Below are 21,593 nucleotides of genomic sequence, written 5' to 3' on the forward strand. Positions count from 1 at the left end.
CAATAATTTATTTCCTAATCATTTGAAATGTGTGTTTTTGTGCAAACAACCACTATAGATGACAATAACAAGTTAAAGGATAACATTAACGGTTTACACTGACTTTTGGACAGTGGTGAAAAAGGAAGTCCAGAGCCTTGCTTTCTATTATAGTTCTTAGAAAACAAAAACTGAATCTGCAAAAACTTTTTAAAAACTTGGAAATTGGAAATGGCCAGTAAAATAACAAAAGTATGCATACCTCAATATAATATATCCTTTAAATGTTTGTGTCAGTTGGATGTGGACACAGATCCAGATAAATAGTTTGAGGTTAGTTTGAGGACCAATTGTTGCATAACAGTCACATGACATGTGCATGCACACACACAAACACTCTCACACACACGCACAATTTACCCTCTCATAGAAAAGCTTATGCATCAATGAGAAAATAATCCTAATTGCTCCTCTTCTATCTGAAGTGGTGGCGGGTTGCGACTGTTCCCTGCATGCCTGATGGAGAGATGTGAACTGTGTAACAATGCAAGCCGAGCCATTTTCTGTCTTCTTGTGACAAGAAAAAGAGCGGTGCTTAGGCTGATCATGGCACTGGTGCGGTGTAGGTGAGGCGCTCAGCTCCCACTGAGGCCACTCGTACTAAAAATGCACTCAGTGTAAGATGCTCTTGATAAACGTGTCGAGTGAAAGGCATAGTAAAGCATGTGACAGCAGGGTGATTGGCTGGTGATGTGCAGCAAGCTGGCAGAATGGTTGCAGTGTGGACAAACAGTGCTCTTAACAGTCTTAATATGCTTTCTTCTCCAATCTCCTTCCTTTCAAATATATTGTTTATAGTTTTGGGCATCAGATCATATGAAACATATCCGATTCTCATGTTTAAGTCAATCCAAACACTACTTATTCAAATATCAGTGAGGGAAAGGAGAGGAGACCATGCTAGACTGATGCTTGCAAAGCAAAAGCAACCATCAGTGGGCAGGTGGGACCAAGCCTTTGTTACAGCGGTGAGGTGGTGAAGAGTAGCGGAGAGCGGGGAAAAGGGACTGTGCTGGTAGATGGGGGGGGGGGGTTTAGCAGAACTAAACCAAGCAGAGACCTGCGTCGAGGGGCGAAGAGACGGAGGAAGAGGAGGAAGAAGCGGCAGCGACAGCGGCAGGGGTGGAGCCATGGGTAGAGGCTGGTCCAGCAGCAAATGGTAAGCTTTTTTACACAGACATATATAAACAGAAGAAATAAGGAGAGACAGACCAATGCATGGACTCTCAAGGACACCTGCTTATCTAAACTACTAACTACTAAACATATGGGTGCCCCAATGTGCCATTTTGTGTATGCTTAACTTGTTAAAACCAATTATCTTAACATCCTCATAGTCCACTAATTTATATTCTTGAATCCACCCTAATTATGCTTAAGATAAAACAACAAATAGCGACAATGTCAGATTAGTCAAAACATAAGTAACTCTGCAACTGTACGCAAACTCCACATACTTTTTTCTTTTAACAGCAGAGGTTTTTATACTCTAGGCGCAAAGTGATAGCCTGTTAAAATATGCGCAAGAGTTATGAATCATGTAAAGCGAGGCCCCAGGAAAAAAAAAGAGCTCTCTCTCTCTCTCTCTCGTAAGGTCATTTGCTGCACAGGCTCATCTGGGCTCTAATTGAATTAAGCAGGCCTCGGGGGGCCCCGGGCTAACCTGAGCACTAATCTGTGGGCCATTATTTCCTGTTAACAGCACACTCCCTCTCTCCCTCTCCCCACCCCACTCCCCACTCCCTCACTGTCTGCCAGCCCAAAGCATATGTGCTTTAAAAGTTCCCTCACTCCAAATCTGAGCTGCTGTCTCCTGCGGGGTTCAACCTTAAAAATAGAATGAGGCTGATTTTTTTTTTTGTGTGTGTTTGTTTTGTCAGCGTTATTTGATAAAGATGATGGCTTAAAGTCTCCGTGGAGGGGAGAGCGGAAATGTTTCCTGAGAGAGGTTTAAAGATAATTGCTGTTGAGAATTTCAAATCAAAGTTTTCTTCACTGTGTGTCAAAGTGTGTTCATTTATTTACTCAATTAAGGTTTTTTTTCAGAACTTTCTAAAGGGAGTTTTAACAAAGTTTAACTAAGCATCTGCTTTTACAAACTCAGATTTAACCAGTTTCCATCTGGACCTAAATATCAATCAGAGGAAGACACCAAAATAAATATTCCCAACACCATGATGTCTCCTGTTAATCTTAATGCAGCTTCAGTATCCTGGTGCGCTCAATTTCCTTCCCCTGATATCAAGTGTGCTGTGTTTTTTTGTGTGTGTTTGACACCGTTATAACCTTACATACAGTGCACTACTTTAATCTAGGAAAATATAAGCCATGAAATAATGTATTTATGGGTCTGAAAACTTTTCAGGCATGTGGATGAATGCCACTGAGAACAGCTTTAACCCGGGACCGACTGGTGGACTCCCAACGTATCGTTGACTCTTATGCAGCCACCCTATTGCATAATAAACTATCTATTACAGCAGTAAAGCTATGAGACTCTTTCAAAAATAAAGCGCTCAGGGGGAAGTCATTGAAGAGCTGGCTGTCCTTCTCACCTGGTGTCGTCCCACTCTGGGCTGAGTCCGGTCAAAGAGCCACGGGACTCAGAGACAAACTTGTAGACGACCAACAGGCAGTCCCGACACAGCTGGACCAGCCGGCGGCAGCACTGCAGCTCCTGGGGTGACACCACCTCGCTGCTCTTACTGAAGATGGTCTCCCAGGAAGAACTGGAGAACAAACAAAAAGGCACACACACACACTCAAATAAAGTTAGTAGTTAAAGATTATCATCACCGTGTATTCATCAGTATGCACAAGTATGCAGTACATGTATATCATGTGTATGCATTGTGCAGGCACGCGGATTAAGTCACATTCATTCACATGGTAATATGTTCTTTATACTGTTTGGCCTATACTGTACATGTGTGCAGATGCATTTGCTTAAACACTCACACGCAGACATGCAGGAAGACACACAGGGAGGAAGGATGAAACAAATCCAAGTACAGTTAACCCCTTTACAACCCCGGACATACCCCTGACTGAGAGAGCTTCAACAACTGAGACACACAACCCAGGGGGGTGCGTTTGATGTCTACCCCCTTTCACTCCTTAGGAGGTGGGGGGTTTCTTCCTCTGAAAGGGTTCAAAACTGTGTTTTTTCCATTCTCTTTCTCTAAGTCGTTTTTCAAAGCCTGTTGAATTCATCGCCCACAATAGCTGCTAGGCCGTTTGATTGTTGTTAAGTCCCTTAGATAAAATATCAAACAGGAGACAGCGAAGGGGTGAGGGGGGGGGCTGCACTCGGATTTGGGAGTGTGCTTTTTCGAGGTGCACCGCTTCTCTGGCGCTGCGTGACATCGAGGCCCCCTGTTGGGTTCATCCAATGTTTAGGCCGTGCCCTGCTGTAGGGAGGGGCTATACTATAGGCTAGCATGCTAGCTGGATCAGCAGACAGGCTGTAGTCAGACAAAAGCCGCATGGGGCGCAGCGTGCTGGGGGTAGCTGAGGCTAGGCTGGGCTAATCTTTTACCAGGCATCTACCGCTCCACCCAATCTATTCTCCACAGTTTTTTTCTACGACGTCTCATTTTCAATCACTCTCCTCTCTTTTTCCAGGCCCCCCCCTCCCTTCTCGCCTTCTGCTTATCATCCCCTTCATCACTATCACCCGCTCACTGCCTTCCTCACTCTCCCTCAATTACGACCACCAAGGAATAAAACGGAGAACTGTGGGCAAAGACTTCGGTTACATCCTCTGAGCCCTCTGTGTCGAGGGAAACACGGCCACTGAACAACTGAACTGTAAAGAATATGGAGAGGAGGAGATACAAGAAGGTCACACCTCCATCACAGACGAGACGGCGCAGCAGCTGTCTGAATGTGAGGGTGTGTGTGTGTGTGTGTGTGTGTGTGTGTGTGTGTGTGTGTGTGTGTGTGTGTGTGTGTGTGTGTGTGTGTTTTGCTGCATGTGTGGCTCTGTTTGAGAGTGCTAATGTGTGTGAAGTAATTGTATGGAACCAGGGAAGCAAAATGTGTTAAAGAAATCCAATGTGAACCACTGATGGGAAACATTAGTTATTTGTTGTTGTGTGTGTGTGTCTGTGTGTGAGTGAGTGTGTGTGTGTCTGCTGTTTTGGGGTTTCTATAGGAACATGATTAAGTTGGCTGTCACTACAGTAAGCCACTTACTGTTGCATCAAAAAAGTAGTGAGAGAAATTAATAAATAAAAAGATTCCAAATGAAAACTTCAAAGTATCTGATAACAAACCATACTCAAAGAACTGAGAAGCCTTCATTCACCTCCTTCCTGCTTCCATCTCTCCCCTTTCCTTTCCTTGCTCTCACCTGTGAAAAAGCCCTGATTAACAGCCCAGATTTGTGACCTTAATTTGCACCCTGTCTCCTCGGAGGAACTTGTTTCTTTCATCCCCAAGCGCTTTCAGGAAAGTGCAACTGGGTCTTGTTGGTCTGTCACTCATTCTCTGTCATTCAGCTGCAGTTGCTACCCTCGTCATACTGAATAAAAATGGCAAATTGTCTCTGCTGTCACCGAAAATGATATGTTGACGAACACTGTGCTCAAGGACATGGGGAGATTGTGCGATGAGTGACCTTCTAGTTAGGGAGATGGAAGAGCGTTATGCAATGAATAGAGTGATAATTGGCCTGAAGTGTGATCACTTGTTGGTGTTGGGTAGAAGAATTAGGATCCATGAACATCTCTGTTCATTCAAATGGTATTTGTGATGAACTCTTTTGATTTGATTTGATTTTTAATGTCTTGGTTAGTTGGTCTTGGTTTAAGTCACCAATTTTAGTCCAAAAATGAAAATTTCTTGCATTTACGTTTTTTATGATGGCAGTCATTATCGCCATTCTGAGGTGGTTGAGCGCTAACAGACTAGTTGTTTCAAGCATATCCCAGCTATTCCATCCTCATCCATACCCAGCTCACAACCTGGCAAAGACTGGCCTACCCGGTGTTGGAGAAGCAGTTCCACAGGCCCTGGCCGTGGCTCCAGAGCAGCCGGTTGAAGACGCGGTTAAAGAGCCGGTAGAGATGGAGACTTTCTACATCAGGCTCCCTCCATATCCGCTGCAGCACTGAGCGTACATTTGTACGAACAATGTCCAACACCTGAGTGACAGAGAAAGTGAGAGGGAGGGGGAAACGAGAGAGCAACAACGGTTTAAATCAAGCTTGTGATAATGAAGGAAATTAGTGGTGACAGCATTTCTAATTGTTATGCGTGAGTTGGCATTTGTTCCAACTGTAAGTTTTCCTTACCTTCACAGAGTCAATCACAGAGGCTAATGCATTCACTCAGTAGCAGAGAGCAAGCTTGCTTTAATGAATAAACAGACGGATGCATGCGCACACAAGAACACATATTGTAAACGCACCAACACATCCCGAAAACTAATTTAAACAAACCTTAAACACATGTGATGAGCATTTGAGCAGGTTTATCTCGGCATTCATGGTAAAGCATGCACAGGCATACAGCCTAAGTGTAGTCTGTGTGTGTGTGTGGTTTGGGTAGAAGGAGGACAAAAAAAATGCTGGGGCAGACAGTGGAGAGCAGGGGAGAGGACTAATTGCTGCTCCGACGTCAGTCTTGGAGAGAAGGTGTCAGAAGTTCCCAGGCGGTCTGAGGACACCTGCGCCAGCCTTCCATCTTCCCCTCTTCGTATTCCCATCCCTACCCACCTCACTGCCTTCTCTTCCTCCCCTATTCCTTCTCTTTTCACCCCGCTCAGTGCAGTGCTGTGGCTCTTCTGACTTTGATTCCTCGCTCCTCATTACTGACGTTCCAGTCTGACTGTGTGTGCGTGTGATGCGAAGAGGCAAGATTTCCAATATGAGGCGAGCGAGACACACGCATACACACTCCGACAAACTGATAGATGAGTAAACACACACACACACAGATATGTTTTGGTATGGTAATCAGATGGCAGAGCGGTGGGCGCTACATTCCTGACCTCTGCCTGCTGCTCATTAGGCTGCTCCACTCCAAATAAAACATCGGCTCGCGCCGCCACGGCCCACAACACAGCCAAGCACAGTCGTGCAGAAAGGCAGCGGCTGAGAGATCACATCATTACTAACACGCCTACCGGATAGCATTTCCCGTCTTGTCCCCTCTTCTGTTTTGTTTACATCCTATTTGGTGTCTCTACCTCTCACTGTCTGACATGATAATGATCTTCATGCGTGTCCTTTTTCATCTTTTTTCTCTGAAGCTTGATTAGAGGATTATTTTTCGTACTTTAAAAGTTGTTCAAAAGGATTCAAAGGAATAGGTAGGAGCGGTGACATTTTGTCATATTCACCGGTTTTAACAACGTCCATGCTATACAAAGTGACAGTATAGGCTGGGAGCAGGGGCGCCGGCAGGAAACTTGTACAGGTTTCAAAAGATAAATCTGGCAATTTTTTTTTTTTTTAAAGAACTCAAGACATATCTGAAAATGAAGCATTGCCTGTTATAAGTACATAAGGTATTAATAAATAGCCGAAGCTACTGAAGTTTTTGTCACTCACAGGTAGGCTCTTTGTCTTTCTTAAACACACATAACAGTTCTTCCTTTTCGTTTTGTATTGTTGACAACATGTTTATCTCTGCAGTTTAAAGCCACATTCCCACCAGTCTTTCTTTCAAACCAATAGGCTGCAACTCTCTACTTCTCTTCTTTGTTGAATTGTCTATCGTTGGCAGTGACCTCTTATCCACATTCTATCAATTATGGTAATACCAGGTTTGAAATAATCAAATTGCCCTACATCTAACTTGAAGTAAATTTTTGACTGACATTCTGCTGAGCAACATGACCAAAGACAAACTTAAATTCTCTGGAGGGGCAAGTCATACGTAAATTTGCTCAGATATCTGGTGATCTGATATCAGCACAAGACTCACCTTTCGTTGTTTGGTGGAGTCCAGCTTCACTAACCAATAGGAGGCCACTTTTGATTTATGGTATTTCCAGTTGTCCAGGATCTATGGAAGAAAAGTCGGGGGTTTTAAAAGGTAAAAAATAACCTTTTGAACATGCACAAAACGTGCTAATTCAGACTTCCTTAAGTACAATTAGAATCAAGCAACACATTTAAAAACACCCTCATAGTATTTTCAAGGTAATATTTTGAACAAAAACAAACACTTCAAGTCTACTTCACTGACATTTTATTACATCTGCTGCTTCCCAGCAGTCCTCCATCAAAACCCGGGGTTACCACAGAATTCTTACAGGGCAGCCATTGTGCTGTGAAATTCAATTACTCCCAACAACGAGAAAAAAAAAATCAACATATATGGCTAGAAAGACACCTGCCAAACTTGAGCACAACTAAGTTTCAGTACTTTCTTTTAGTAATTTAAGGGGTGATATTATGTAACCACGTTTTCAGTGCTAGTGCACATACATTTGGGTATCTGGAGTGCCTACCAACCCATAAACTGTGATATAAGACAACAGTCAAGTTTTTGTGGACTTCCTAGGTAAGAAAACATGGGATTCAACAAGCATTCAGATTTGACTCCCCTTCCTATATCAGATGCAAGCTTTTTTATGAGGGGGTCTTAAAGACACAGGCACTGAAACGGAGCAATTCAGACAGAGGATGAATATATGTATATTCAGACAGACAGAACTAGGAAAAATACATTTTTTAACATAAAAGCTTGTAAACATGTTCTAGTAGAAACCCAAATTACAAATATAAACCTGAAAATGAGCATTATATATCCCCTTTAAAACTATAAAAATGTACCAACAAAGTCTAGAGCTCAATCCCACGATCACAAATTAATCCTAGCAGACTTTCACACTTCGACCCAGACATGGAATATGTCACATTGCTCGGTTCATCCATCTGTTTTTGTAATGCATCTATGGCTTTCACACATACGTTAATCTCCATTATGGAAAAATTCTATGTTTGAACATAACAGGACCATTACGGATATAGCTGCAATGCCTGTGCGATATTTGGAATCTGGCAAGTGATACTAGGCAACAGAGGAAATATAATGTAAGGGGGGAGAGATCGTTTAGCCGCATTTCCGTACAATGCGTAGGTAGAGTAGTTCTGCAATCACCCCTATTTCTATCCAGTTTTGCAAAACTACTGTTACTGTACTTATTGTATTCATATTAGTTTGTTGCACTTATTGTATTCATATCAGTCGTTGCACTTATTGTATTTGTATTAGTTTATTGCACTTATTGTTTTCGTAGTAATTTGCTTCTGCACTATACTTTTGCTCTGGTTTATGCTTTTAGATGCTTGTTTAAGAAAGGAGATGCACTTATGACTTCTGGTGACTAGTAGTTCTCTTGAATACCTCTATGTTGAATACACTTATTGTAAGTCGCTTTGGATAAAAGCCTGCTAAATGACTGTAATGTAATGTAATGTAATGTAATCTCACAAAAGTCTGTCAGGGTCAAATCTCCTGCTTCACAATGATGACGCAAGGCATTCAAAGCATCACTTCATTTTAATTTCTCATGAGTGGTTTGGATGTTATACACAAAACTATATATTTTTTGACATGACAACTTTTATTGACATCAGAGTCATGTAAAAAAAAAAAAATGTAAATGTTAATTAGCACTAAGTGGTCTGCCCTAAATGGAAAAAGTTACTGACTGTAATTTTAAAACTGATTTGTAAAATGTGGCGAGCATTTAGATAATACAGTGCTTGTCTGTAACAGACTGTTGTTTTCACAACACAACTCAGGGATAATAGAAAAGTCAAGTCGTGATCTTTGGTTGTTTTTCAGGTGTGTCAAAAATCCTTGGGGCATGTGTCGTTATGCTCAAAAGCTGTGCAGGATATTCCCATGCACTTGCACCCAGTGCCAACATCACTGTGTACCTACAGGCACTGCTATTGTTGCTGTGTTGACTTAGTCTACATCTCCCCAGTGGTGCACATAAACCTCTCACGTAGCATGTTACATCCCCTGCAAACAGTGCACCCATTGGGAGGCCCCAGTGTAAACTTTATGTTTACTTACTCTGTCACACACACACACACACACACACACACACACACACACACACACACACACACACACACACACACACACACACACACACACACACACACACACACAGTAAACAATCCACGAGGATTCCCAGAAACAGAGCTAAGGTGTACAGTGAACACTTTTGTTTGCTTTCAAGAAAAGTTTTCTTGTTTAGTATTCTTTCTCAATAAGACCTTATGAACCTTGTCAGGTAAGATGTACAACCATTTGTCATAATTGTTTGTACGTACACAGATTACCCTCAATTAAAGCACAACAGAACACAATCCATATATTTCACCTTTCAACGGTTCCAACTGCGACAAAAAAGCTGCTTTAGAGTGAAAGATAATAGAGGCAATTACTCGGATAGGAACACATCATTTGCCCAATTAGACGTTAACTTTAACGTGGAAAACATGAATTGGCAAAGATTGTTTTCATGCCAAGTGAACACTCCTTTCTCTCCCGAGGCAAGGAGTGAACAATACAGGTGCAGTTGCTCATCTGCGTTTCCATGGTGCTCTCATTAGGGTTTGTTAACAGTACAGGTGTGGTGCTAATTGCCTCTCACGACCCAGACACACCCAGATGTCAGGCAAACACATACACTTTTTTTGCTGTTCTTGTGAGGACATTGTATTAGCAGACATCATTTACTTGGTGGCTTGCACAAACTTAACCTTTATCATAACAACTACATGCATAAGTTTGAATTTAATGGAATTTCTTATTTAGAAATGTTCATAATTAAATCAATATAAGAGATCTTACGTGCACAACAACACATGTAGTAACATGCTATCAGTTCTTGTTGCATTATGACAATGCCACCTTACATTGATATTTAAAAGGTTGTTATGGTTGAGTCCAAGTTTTTGTCAGTAAAACGACTGCTTTTTTTTGGTGGATCATAGACACAGCATCGCAGGATTGCAAGGCTTTCAGCCATCCAGCTATTTTGATTGTTTGGTTGCCACATGATAGAGGGACTACTGGCCTTTTTTCTTACATGTGACAACAACAACTTTTTCATGTAGCCAACTGAGAAGGTTTGTTTGTTGTGTTGGTGTATTGTGGTATTTCTATCATTAGTCAGCCTGGTGCAGAAAGTTGCTGTCCTTTCAGCATCACGGGAGCTGTGTTTCTGAACAGACAGCTGGTTCTGAGGACAGCAACGGCCGTAACCGAGGTCAGAGTCAATGTGGACTGGACGGATGAACTCTTTCAAAGTTCTTTTGTGCAGCTGATGTCTTGCTTCTGGTGTGCGATGAAGGTTAGCCTCTGTTTTGTTTTTTTAATTGCTTTTACAAAATGCAATATCTATTTCTCTTTTTTTTAATAACTGTTATTAAAAATAAAATCAATAAACTAAATAAGGAGGTTTGGCAGAATAAATGTATAGAACCTAAACCGCTTTGTATGGCCCCCAATACAGTAACACATAGTTGTGGTTCCTTAAAGTGGGTGTTATAGCTGCTAATAGCAGCTTGTTAACTAATAGCCATTGCTGAATTCTTGGACAATCCTGCTTCCAAAATTAAATGATGAACCTATCCATGACGAGGATATTACTGTCAGCCATATGAGCTTATTCTTCTATTGTTTGTACACAACAGTAGTATCTTACAAAAACATACATTCAAGCAAAAGCTCTTGCAATTAAACACAGTATAAACATGCACCAAATGTAGGGACACAGAGACCTGACCAGAAATAGAGGAGACACTGATTAATACAAAGGAGCAGTGGGGAATAGTGTGGGGCAGCAAACTGACCGACACGTTGTCACTAGGGTGGTTTGAAAGACAATGGGAGCCAAGCCAGAGCGGACAGGCTATTGTGGAGGGAGGCAAGGAGGTCACTTTTAGTTAGGCTGCAGAGTGACCGCACCTGGCCACAGAGGGGGCTCTGGGAATACAGAGGGTCCGAATTTCTTGGACACTTGTAATCCATGTTAACTCTCTCTTTCGTTCCGTTAGTCTATTTCAATCTTTTTCTTATGTTACTTTGTCCCTAGTTTTACAGTCTGTCTCTGCCTCTGAATCTGAATTCACAAAAAAAGATGCACACATAAATAGAATAGAAATAGTCCACACACCTCATCCAGCACAGCCTCAGCCTCCTCCTCGGTTTTGCCCGGAAACCTGATCCTCATGGCGGTGAGCGCAGCCAGAGTCTGACGCACCAGCTCAGCTTCCTGCTCTTTACTCCTCAGGTTTATCAGCGGATCGCCCTACACGCACACACAAGTCGAGAGACACCTACTGAGTCTAAAGATACACATTACAAATAAGCAAAAAGGTTGTATCACTTTTTCTGGAGCAAAGTCTGTAATTAATGATGAATTACATCATTTCAATTCGGCAAATTTACTTTTTAACAATCCTTATTTATGTAAGTGGATCCTACTAATAACCTGGGCATGACAGTTTATTAAAGTGGTGTCACATATGACTTTGTTAACATGTCAAAAAACTACAACACTAGCAGGGTGTAATGTGTTATCACTTATGAATATTACTCATTATTATGAAGTGGCATTTTTACCCAGAGTTCTCATTAATTTATGATCCTGCTGCCACCAGTATAGTCACAGATCATTATTTTGTTCACATAGCAGTTAGCACAGAGCAGTTTCAGTAATATGCATCATATAAACCCCTTCTCATATAACACCATTTTATTACTGCTAGAGCAAAGCACTCACTGGTAAACCAAAATCTAATAGGAGATTTCCTGTACCACCTTGTACTTATCCCCAAAGGTGTGATTCCCACAGGGAAGGCAAGTGTGTACGAATGAAAAAAAATAGGAAATTCTCCTGTCATTTTGTATACATTTGTGTCAGGATATAAGCATACAACCGGTGCAGTCTATAGCCTTTTTCAGTACAAAAGGTTTTCCACTTAGTTCTATTCTCAATGTTAATTATTCTGCTCCGTTTCAGTTTGTTGCTCTGTATGCAAAGGTTACCAGCATACTTGTAAAGAAGGAATGGGAATGGAGGAGGCAGGCGGAAAGCAACAGATGGCAACATAATAGAAGGTTACAGTAGGCTTATACAGTATTGAAGAAACTACTTAGGAGATTCCTAGTGGGCCAGGATACAATATATGCCACAGGGAGAGAAAATCAACGGTGGCAGAAGTGAATTTGTGCATCAGACTTTGGTGAAATAGATTTTGAAAGTAATTTTCTGATTGTTTCCTTTAAACCCACTTTTGGAGTAGTGGATCAGCAGAGGATTGCCACGTTGAGCAAAATGACAGCTTGACTCTTTGAAAATGAATTTCCTATAATGAATGACAACTTATCTGACACATTCTGAATTGTAAAGAGGTAAACTCTACTTTTCGTGAGTGTCGAGTATCTTACTATGTGGGAGTGGATGGTCCCCAGGCTGTTGCTGTGAGGCACGCGGTGGGCGGAGCCGCTACGGCTCAGAGAGTGAGAGCGCAGCGTGGCGGAGCTCGGCCTGACGAGGGGAGTGGCCATAGGAACCGTGGGAGAAGGCCTGGAGGACAACGCCCGCACCTCGTTTGGCGATGAGAGGGAGGCGATGGAGCGAGGGCAGGAGATGGAGCGCCTGATTGGACCAGAAAGTGTTGGGGAGGCAGAGGGAGCGGGGCTGGTTTTGAGTGACTTGACTGGAGGTTTCCAGTGCATGCGGCCTGCGGAGAAACAGAAGAGAGAGAGATGGAGGGGGGAGGAACACTGACTCACTGTCACATTTCATTTTTTTTTTCTTCCCTGATGCTGTCTGAGTGCCCCAGTCCCTGTCAGGCTCCCCTCTCTGCTTTCCATCCGTTGCCGGGTGGCTTTGGAGATGAAGTGTGGCTTAAAAACTCCCATTGCTGCTGCGCTCTGGCACACTGGCCCATTGGCCCACTGGCCCAGTGTGTCAGTATGTGCATATGTGTTATTAAAGACCGCAGCATGTGTAGTGGAAACCAGAAACTCAACAGTAGTCCTGTCTGGTTTGGGGATGGATTAAAGAGCAGCTCTCTCTCAGACACACACATGTACACACCGCACACACACACACTAGAAAAACACATGGAAACACACACTAACACTCTCCGTCACCCTTGAAACTCCTCCTGATTGTCTACCAGCCAGTGTATTAGTGTGTGTTGTCTATTTGTGCAGTTTGTGACTGTCTGACATCACACAAGTGCACACAAGTGATTATATGTGTCTGTGTGTGTGTGTGTGTGTGTGTGTGTGTGTGTGTGTGTGTGTGTGTGTGTGTGTGTGTGTGTGTGTGTGTGTGTGTGTGTGTGTGTGTGTGTGGGGCTGCTGAACCGTTTGGATATTTTGCCAAATGAAAGTATTATGGGGCTTAGTCTATCAACCCTTTGGTGGCTTGGTATGGAGTAGGGCTTTGCAGGGTTTCTGTATCTCTCTCTGTGCACACACACACACACACACACACACATACATACACAAACAAAGATCCAGAAGTTGGGCTTTTTCATGGCTTTGTCCCTTATTTTGTGACAAATAGAATGAGCTCATCAAGCAAGGGTTCTTTGTATTGAACAGTAAAATAGTCCGCCCACAATGCAACCGGATAATTTCTTCCTTCCAAGGTTGGCACATAGACTGCAGTGAAAGGTGCCCTCTTTCTCACTTCAGAGAGCTGAAAGTGAGCTGATCTTTGTGACTTTTGCGAAATTGGTGGGAATGCTTGAGACTTATCGCTCTCACTATAAAACCAGGAATATTTCAGCATTAAACTCAAGGTGTTTTCAAGGTAAACAACGAAAGTGGTCTTTTTTTCCCCCTCCCTTTTTCTTTCAATCAAATTCCTTCTTCTCTGCCGTTACCTTCCATTCAGCATAACTGCACTGGTCACGGTGCTTTTCTTCCCTTGGGTGCTTTTCAGTGCTTCAACGTTTGTGTGTCGGTCTAGCTAGTGTGTAAACCTAGTAACCTCCTTTACTTGAAAACTCAAGAGCCACTTTTCACGAGTTACAGACTATGATCACCCTGCTTACAATTTAATTAAAATCCAAGAACCTACTCCCATTTTATCACATCAAATAAGAACATAAATACTTGTGGGCTGATGAACATCTGTAATGTCCCCCCTGCTGGCTCACACCATCACAACCGGCCCCATGCTGCTGCTGGAGAGTGTGTGCCTGTGTGAGCTTAAGGTACTGATCAAAGCAAAACTCTCAGCATTTGTATATAAAAAAGGGGTTGTGCATGCGCATGTATATGGAAATGTGTTCTGTACAACTATGAATATTTTTCAAACTGTATAACGTGGAAGGTGTACCAGGCTGGAGTCTGTCATGTGCTTGTAGCAGCACAGGATGAATTCCAATTTCCTTATAGCATCATCTAAAACATTCACACTCGCTATTGATCTTGTCTGCACTTTGTTCTCTCTTATAGTCAGATATGATCAAAATAGAGACACAAATGCTAAGAAAGAAATCTTAAAGAAAATGTGTATATGTGTAGTTGTCTGGCTGTGCACGTTAGTACATCGGAAAAAAAAAAAGTTTGTTTTAGCAATTAAGCTAATCGCTGTAATCAGATGGAAGGTTCCAGCTAAAAGAGAAACAACGTGAACAAGAAAGCAAACAAAGCAAGAAAGGAAAGATTGCAGCTCGCTCTGGCTTCCTAATGAAGACATTCTGAGACACTTCTAACTTGTCCCGCCGCTTTACCTGAGCGCTCAGCCAAGTTCTTGTCCTTGCTCTCCCCAAGGTCATAGGAAACTTTCTTCTCCCTCTTCTCTCCGCCGCTTCCTCCTTCTCCTCCTGCTTTCCTCCTCTCCTCCTCTTCTTCGTCCGATGAGGAGCAGGAGTTATCGGCGCTGCTGCCGCTGGTGAAGTCAGCCAGGTAGTCCGGTCGTTGACGTCTTGGCGTCTGGCTGCATTCTGGCATGGCGGTCAAGGGCTGGCAGGGACGAAAACACAGATACAGACACGTGAGGCAAATAGGTATAGGCATAGGTCAAAATAGTATATTAATTTGTGCATCCATACACAGATTATACAGACGATGATAATGCATATATGATCTCTCCCACACACACACACACAAACTCAAGTGACTGCGTTCACTTCCTAGCCGTACACCATCCCAAATTACCTCCTTTGGGACAAATGTCTTCCTTCCAAAGTCTAAAACTCAAACTGCTCCTCACAAGGACATAAGTACAACAGTAAACAAAACACACACACACACACACACACACACACACACACACACACACACACACACACACACACACACACACACACGTACATAAAGACATTGATATGTTGTCAGCCTCCCTGAGCCTCTCTTCACCCTCAGTCCATTACCATCTGTCACTGGGAGACCTGGTGGTGACTCGGCTAGCCCACGTGCCCACACAAGTGTATGTTTGCTTGCAGGCTCCTTATGCACAGATGCACAATTACACATGCACTCCTTTATAAGCCTGGCTGTCAATATGAAATTGGACATGAGTGGCTTCGTACCTTGGACAAATTTGACCAGATTGGTCGATATGTACCAGTTAAATTAAAAGTATAATTAAAAGTTTCTTTACATATTAAATGTTTTGCATGTTTGACTGACTGTGTAAATGATACAACAATGAGGTGTAAATAAACGTAGGCTTTAATTCTGAAACTCTGGTTGCATCTTGTCTTGATGAAAACCAAAACTTTTAATCACAGTTAAGCACAAGTGGCTGATCTCTGCACATGTGAAATTGTGATCTTATTCCGCCCTAAAACACAAACACATTTTTTTTTTTAGTAAGGAGTTCATTAAGTTGAGCCTTGTCTATTGCACATCCTGGAAGGGGACATACTGATAGCATTAATAAAGCATTTATACATCTGTTATTCAACGGTTAGCTCGGGCAGTGCTGTCAGGCCGCCCGAATTAATGGGCAGGAAGTGATCACAGGGCTTACACAATCACCGCTGGGTAGCTGTGTGGGTGAGTGATAGAGGAGGATCGAGACAGAGAGATTAAATACATGAGAGGAGAATAAAAGAGAAGATGGGAACATCAGATTGATGGGGAGAGAAATAAAGAGGAGTACAAGGTGAATCGGAGTATGGGAGCAGAGAGAAACAGAGATGAGGGAATGAATAGACGGGTGCGAACGGAAATGAGCACAGAAAGAATGAGAGTGAGAGAAAAAGGACAATGAACGTACGAGTGGAGAGAGAAAAAGGAGACAGGAACACACAGTGGATAAACACAAGAGAGCAAGACAAAGAGAGGAGGCCAGACACGGAACAGATGAGGAGAGAGAGAGACGAGAAACTTTGGATAAATGAGTGAGAGCAAAGGGGTATTTAAGCTTAATGGTCAGCTGAGGACACCACGAGGAACAAGTGTGATATGGTAAATAAAATCAAAAGTAGGCCAATAAAAGAAACAATAAATAAGAGAAGGAACTTAAAGGTACTTCCTAGCTCTCCCTTCTTTCACCATTTCACTTCCTGCCTTCCTTGCTCTCCACCACTTGTCCTCTTTGTCTGAACATTTCCTCAGCAATAGCAAACCTTAGCGGCGCTTCCTTCCCTAAAAATCCTGTCTCTAATCCCTTTGCCTCACTCCTCTCTTCGAGCTTTCGCGCACTCACTGGTTCAGTTTCACCAGATGGCTCGCAAGCGCTGCACCCCAAGGAGCGAATCTATCCGTCACAGCTCTTCCTTTTCCCCCACTGCTCTCAATGTCTCTCTCAGCACACTCGGCAACATCGAAACTGACGGGGTCCAAATTAATTTGGACAACAGTGATTGTGTCTGAACAAGTCCTCATTCCAGCTAAGGCCTCTCTAATGCTGCGATGTCGAGTCACTAACACACTCTTTGAGTGTTCCAGCCAATTTAGCCCTCAAGTAGGCCAATAAAAGCAATAAATAAGAGAAGGAACTTAAAGGTACTTCCTAGCTCTCCCTTCTTTCACCATTTCACTTCCTGCCTTCCTTGCTCTCCACCAGAACATTTCCTCAGCAATAGAGGGCGCTTCCTTCCCAAAAATCCTGGAGTGCTCTCAAGCTCAGCACACTCGGCAACAGAATGAGGGATGGATGTAGATGTGCAGAGAGAGAGAGAGAGAGAGAGAGAGAATAGGGATGAAGAGGTGAAGGGAGGGGAGTGAAGCAAGGTGATGGAGGGAGTAATGTGCTGTCGTGGGAAATCGTGGGGGCGTAGAGGTGTATGCGACAGAGGGGGAGAGAGAGAAAGAGAGGGAGATAGACAGAAAGAAAGATAGCACGTTGAGAGCGGGAGAGACAGCCTGACAGCTGTCCCCCAGGGGAGTTGGGTCTTTTCTTTGGGCCTTTTTCTGATTCTTTTCTTTCTCACCTAACCCGCTACCCCCCTCTTTATTTTTTCTGAATCACGTCCTATATGCTTTCTGTGGGTGTTAGCTTCAAGCATCTGCCTACCTGCCCACCCCGTCCCTCTCTCTTTCTCTCTCTCTCTCTCTCTCTGACACTCTCCTTTGCACTTTTTCGTAGTTCCCTTGAGGCATGTGGCCCCTATTCTCCCTCCTCTCTCTCGGTATGTGTGTCTCCCTACCTCTCTCTCGCTCTCACCCACCTTGGGGCCTCGTTGCCTGGAGGTTTTGCCCATCAGCTTCTCATCGTCCAGTTCACATTGCTCCAGCAGATCCAAGATGTCCTCCTCCTACAGGAGAACAGAAAAACCGAAAACACAAGGCAGATGAGAATATGCCAAAGGTTAGGATTTATGCTACATAACATACTGGAGAGTATCGTTAAATCCTAAAGATACACTGATAATCAAATGTCTTTGTTTGTTTTATACCTCTAATTACTTTGAAGTCAAAATGAGTTGTGAGAAAATAAGAAACTTTAATTATTTTAAGAAGGGGGAGGGATTAAAAAGTTTGACTCCATAGGCATATGCACCTTATCTGGGAGTTATAAAAAGAGGCCCTGGCGGCACATGCATTGCTATTTGGCAGCGCTTATAGAGGCTGAATTTGGAAAAGGCAGCGTCACGGCCAACGCCAGTATGCTGGGGCCTTGGCCATTTGGCCGAACCTGAAATGCAAGCAAAGGTGATTAATGTTGCTTCACGGCTCGGGACATAAAAAGCTCCCGCTCCACACTCAAATACAGTTGAAAAGTGATTGTTTTCTCTCAGATTAGCCATCAAGCAGCTTTCTGGGTTCTTGAAAAGGTCACTGTGCTCTGGCTCTCTGTGTGTTTGTGCATGAACAGCTGTGTGTGTACATATGTGTACAGCGGCATTCTTCTAGTCTGGAAGTATTAAAATACACATCCATGGGTTAAGATAAGTTTTGTTTTATGAGCTTTTGACTTTTTCTAAATGATGCTTTTCTTTTGTGAGTCTTTATTTAGTTTATATATACCTTTATGTGGCTTTGCAAGTGTTTATGTGTGTGATGGTGTGAACTTGAAAATGATTCAGCCTGAACAGGGTTGGGATAAACTTTGCCTTGTTGCTGTCTGATCAGACAATTGAGATAGTTTCAGATGTATAAGTGTTAATTCTTCATATTTTAAGCTGTTCAGAAAAATAAATAAAAAAATTCAAATGAGAGTTAACATTTCAATAGTGAGTGAATTATTTGGTGGTATTTATGTTGATTTTTTAAGTATTAAATAATTTTAGTACTAAGTAATGTGGCCTATATGTTGAAAATGTGTATGTCAGCTGTCTACTGCAGCATTCGTCCCTAAGATTGAAGCTGCTAATATGTCTCAAGAGAACCCCAGCAGATATACAAAGAAAATAAATCATTGTGCTCAGGCATTCATTATGGGATAAGATGCTGTAGCACATTATGCACTAAATCGTTTGTAAAAGTGGTCCTGAGGAGCTAACAGCAAAAATTGCTCTGTTTATTCTTATTTAACATGATAATTGAGAACAGAACTTTGCCTTGCTCTGAAGAATTTATTTAGATATTGGAGGCACTTTTACTTCACTTTAAAAGTCTGCCAACTCAATAACCTTTCACGCAGTGAAAGCTTTCCCGCCCACCGTGTTTTAAAAACCACTGGAGGCCTATTACCTTGTTAAACTGCTCCAAAGTAGATTATATTGGTGTTTTGATATGTTTTAAAGCTTGGAAGAAAAACAGAACTTGACACATATAAAGACATTACACATTAACTGAAAGTTACGTACTTTCACTTAAGTAAAAAAATGTTTTACACAGTGAGTCTACATCAAATAATGCTGCTCCACAGATTGAGGAGAGCTCTTATTCAGCAATCATTGGCTACCTGACTTTCCAAGATTATGATATTTAATGATCACTTTACAAATAAAATATTTTGAACCCTCAGTGTGTGTCAGCCCATATAACATGTAGCCAACAATCTCTGTACACGCCAGCTCATAAACTATATTTTCCAAACAAAGTACTTCTTTGGCACCACATGACCAAGTGTGTAGTCCCGTCCAGCGAGCCTTTGTATTTTTATCCATTTTGTTAAAAAGCAGTCATTTTTCTCTGTTGCTGGCAGCTTCTACAGTTACATTCTCTTACTTCATATTTCTTGTCTGTTTGACAGATGATGCTGTCTCATCGTGGTAAGGGATTTACTTCCTCCATCATAAAAAAAAGAAAAAGAAAACCAACATACCCCTGAGCCAGAAGAAAACTTCTAGGTAAAATTGGGCTTATTCTTTTCGACAAATGAAAAAAACCCTCAGGACCCCTCTCATTTCTTATTCAAAGCATGGAGGACAAGCTTTGTAGAGACTCTTTTTCTCTCACTGTTGAGTAAAAAATATGTTACATTTTTTTATTTTTTATTCTTACATTAGAACTGAAACTGCTACTATTACTATTTTTGCCTGTAGGTGGCACCAGCTGGACTGGAACTGCATGTTAAAAATTCAGTGCTTTGGATGATACTGGCCAACACATTCTCCCTCCCATCTCGTCAAAAATAGCAACTTGGTTAGTGGTGCCACGCTTCAATGACGCTCTTCATATCCCTCTACAGTCAGTTTTGCTTTTGTCAATTTCCGCTTGTATCATGCATACAATGTCTTTTCAAAATAAACTTCTGTGTTGGCGGGAAACAAATTGGTTAGATTTAGAGAACATAACTACTTGGTTAAGTTTAGGAAAAGATTCCGGTCTGGGTTAAAGAAAGTACGTTTGTTACATTGTTAAGTAGGCTAAAATATATTTGACATTTGGTTTAACAAGCTTTTCCTATGTTTTTTGTCCCATCTTTTCACCTCTTCCTCCTCCCTTCGCTCTTTATACCACGTCACCAGACTTCTTCCTTTACTCCCGCAATAAATTTAATCACATGGAGCGTCACATTTTAACGTGTAGGGTCACTGACCAAGCTCCCGTATTTGATGATTTGGAAGCAAAAATGGGCTGTACAGGCTGGTTCTGGGTTCAGGTACTTGGCCTCAATGATGTGTTGTTAATTCTGCCTGACGTGCAAATTATTCAGCAGCTCTTATGCGGCTCATGTTTTCTATCTATTTTCCTGTTCGCCATCAACTACTGGAAGCCAATTTTGAGCTGTCCGCAGCGGGGGTATGTTATTTCATTTCAGTGACAGCCTTTACTGCCTTTTGCTGTCATTTACTGACAAGCTTGAGTCCCTCCTCTGTTTTCTTTCTCTCCTCTCTTTTGACCTCTGTGTTTCACCGAGGGCAGAGCTTTGTTTGCACGGAGCTGGGAGACACACTCAACAGTCCGCTAACTTGTTGCTTTTTTCACCAATATAAGCTGCTTTGTTTCAACAATGCGAGGCTGAAAAAAAGAAAAGAAAGAAATTCAACTGCAGTGTTTTTCTGTCTGGACTAACTTACTCACTAACTAAATTCCGCTAGGCTAAATCATGCAGTGTAACATTCAGGAAAAGCCTGTCTTAGAGCTGCATTTCCCTAATAAAAAGATCATTCAGATGTATCTGAATGCTTAATTGATGAAAAGTAGCAATCTTCAGTAATATAGAAATTAAGGATGCAATATATTGAGATGCATCAAGAATCTTGGTGCGTTTGATTCGTTGAGAGTGTAATTTTAATCAAATACAATTGTTAGGCCAGTGAAGAGTAACACTTTTGACTTTGAAGTGCTCCCACACAACACTTGCAGTTTGTTTACTTCTGATATTGTATTATATTGGCACAGTGCTACAGGCCAGCTGAGCATGCACATGCATTTCAATTTTTTATTTTCAGTGTCCATGTGAGAAAAATGGAGGAATGGGAATACATCAGCTGAGCGGGCGGGAAAACACAGATATCTAACAACAGAACTAACAGTTTGATGCATATCTGTCAACCTAACAGTAATCTAAGTGGGGAGAAGGCTGATGCAAACCGTGTAGAAACCAGCGTAACCAGTGGGTGTTTTGTCTGTAGCACAGCAATGAATCCAAGCTCTGCAGTGCATGATATTCGCTAGGATAACAACACGCATTTTATTTTCTTTGATAGTGTGCCAATCCATGACATTTTTCAATTCAAGGCCCTGTGAAGCCAACAAAG

At 42.2% G+C, this 21,593-nt stretch overlaps 1 protein-coding gene across 1 annotated transcript in view; it reads right to left on the reverse strand.

Moving 5' to 3' along the window:
• ttll7 (tubulin tyrosine ligase-like family, member 7) overlaps positions 1-21,593 on the reverse strand; it is a 64,505-nt gene that overhangs the window by 5,929 nt on the left and 36,983 nt on the right. Inside the window, exons 13-19 of the mRNA XM_054602683.1 lie at positions 17,670-17,756; positions 14,781-15,012; positions 12,472-12,767; positions 11,195-11,329; positions 6,973-7,053; positions 5,026-5,186; positions 2,595-2,768 (exon numbers count right to left, since the gene is read on the reverse strand). Coding sequence (XP_054458658.1) covers positions 2,595-2,768; positions 5,026-5,186; positions 6,973-7,053; positions 11,195-11,329; positions 12,472-12,767; positions 14,781-15,012; positions 17,670-17,756 — 1,166 coding nt within the window. The remainder of the gene's footprint in view (positions 1-2,594; positions 2,769-5,025; positions 5,187-6,972; positions 7,054-11,194; positions 11,330-12,471; positions 12,768-14,780; positions 15,013-17,669; positions 17,757-21,593) is intronic.

Source organism: Anoplopoma fimbria, chromosome 8, assembly GCF_027596085.1.
Source record: "Anoplopoma fimbria isolate UVic2021 breed Golden Eagle Sablefish chromosome 8, Afim_UVic_2022, whole genome shotgun sequence".
Lineage (NCBI taxonomy): Eukaryota > Metazoa > Chordata > Actinopteri > Perciformes > Anoplopomatidae > Anoplopoma > Anoplopoma fimbria.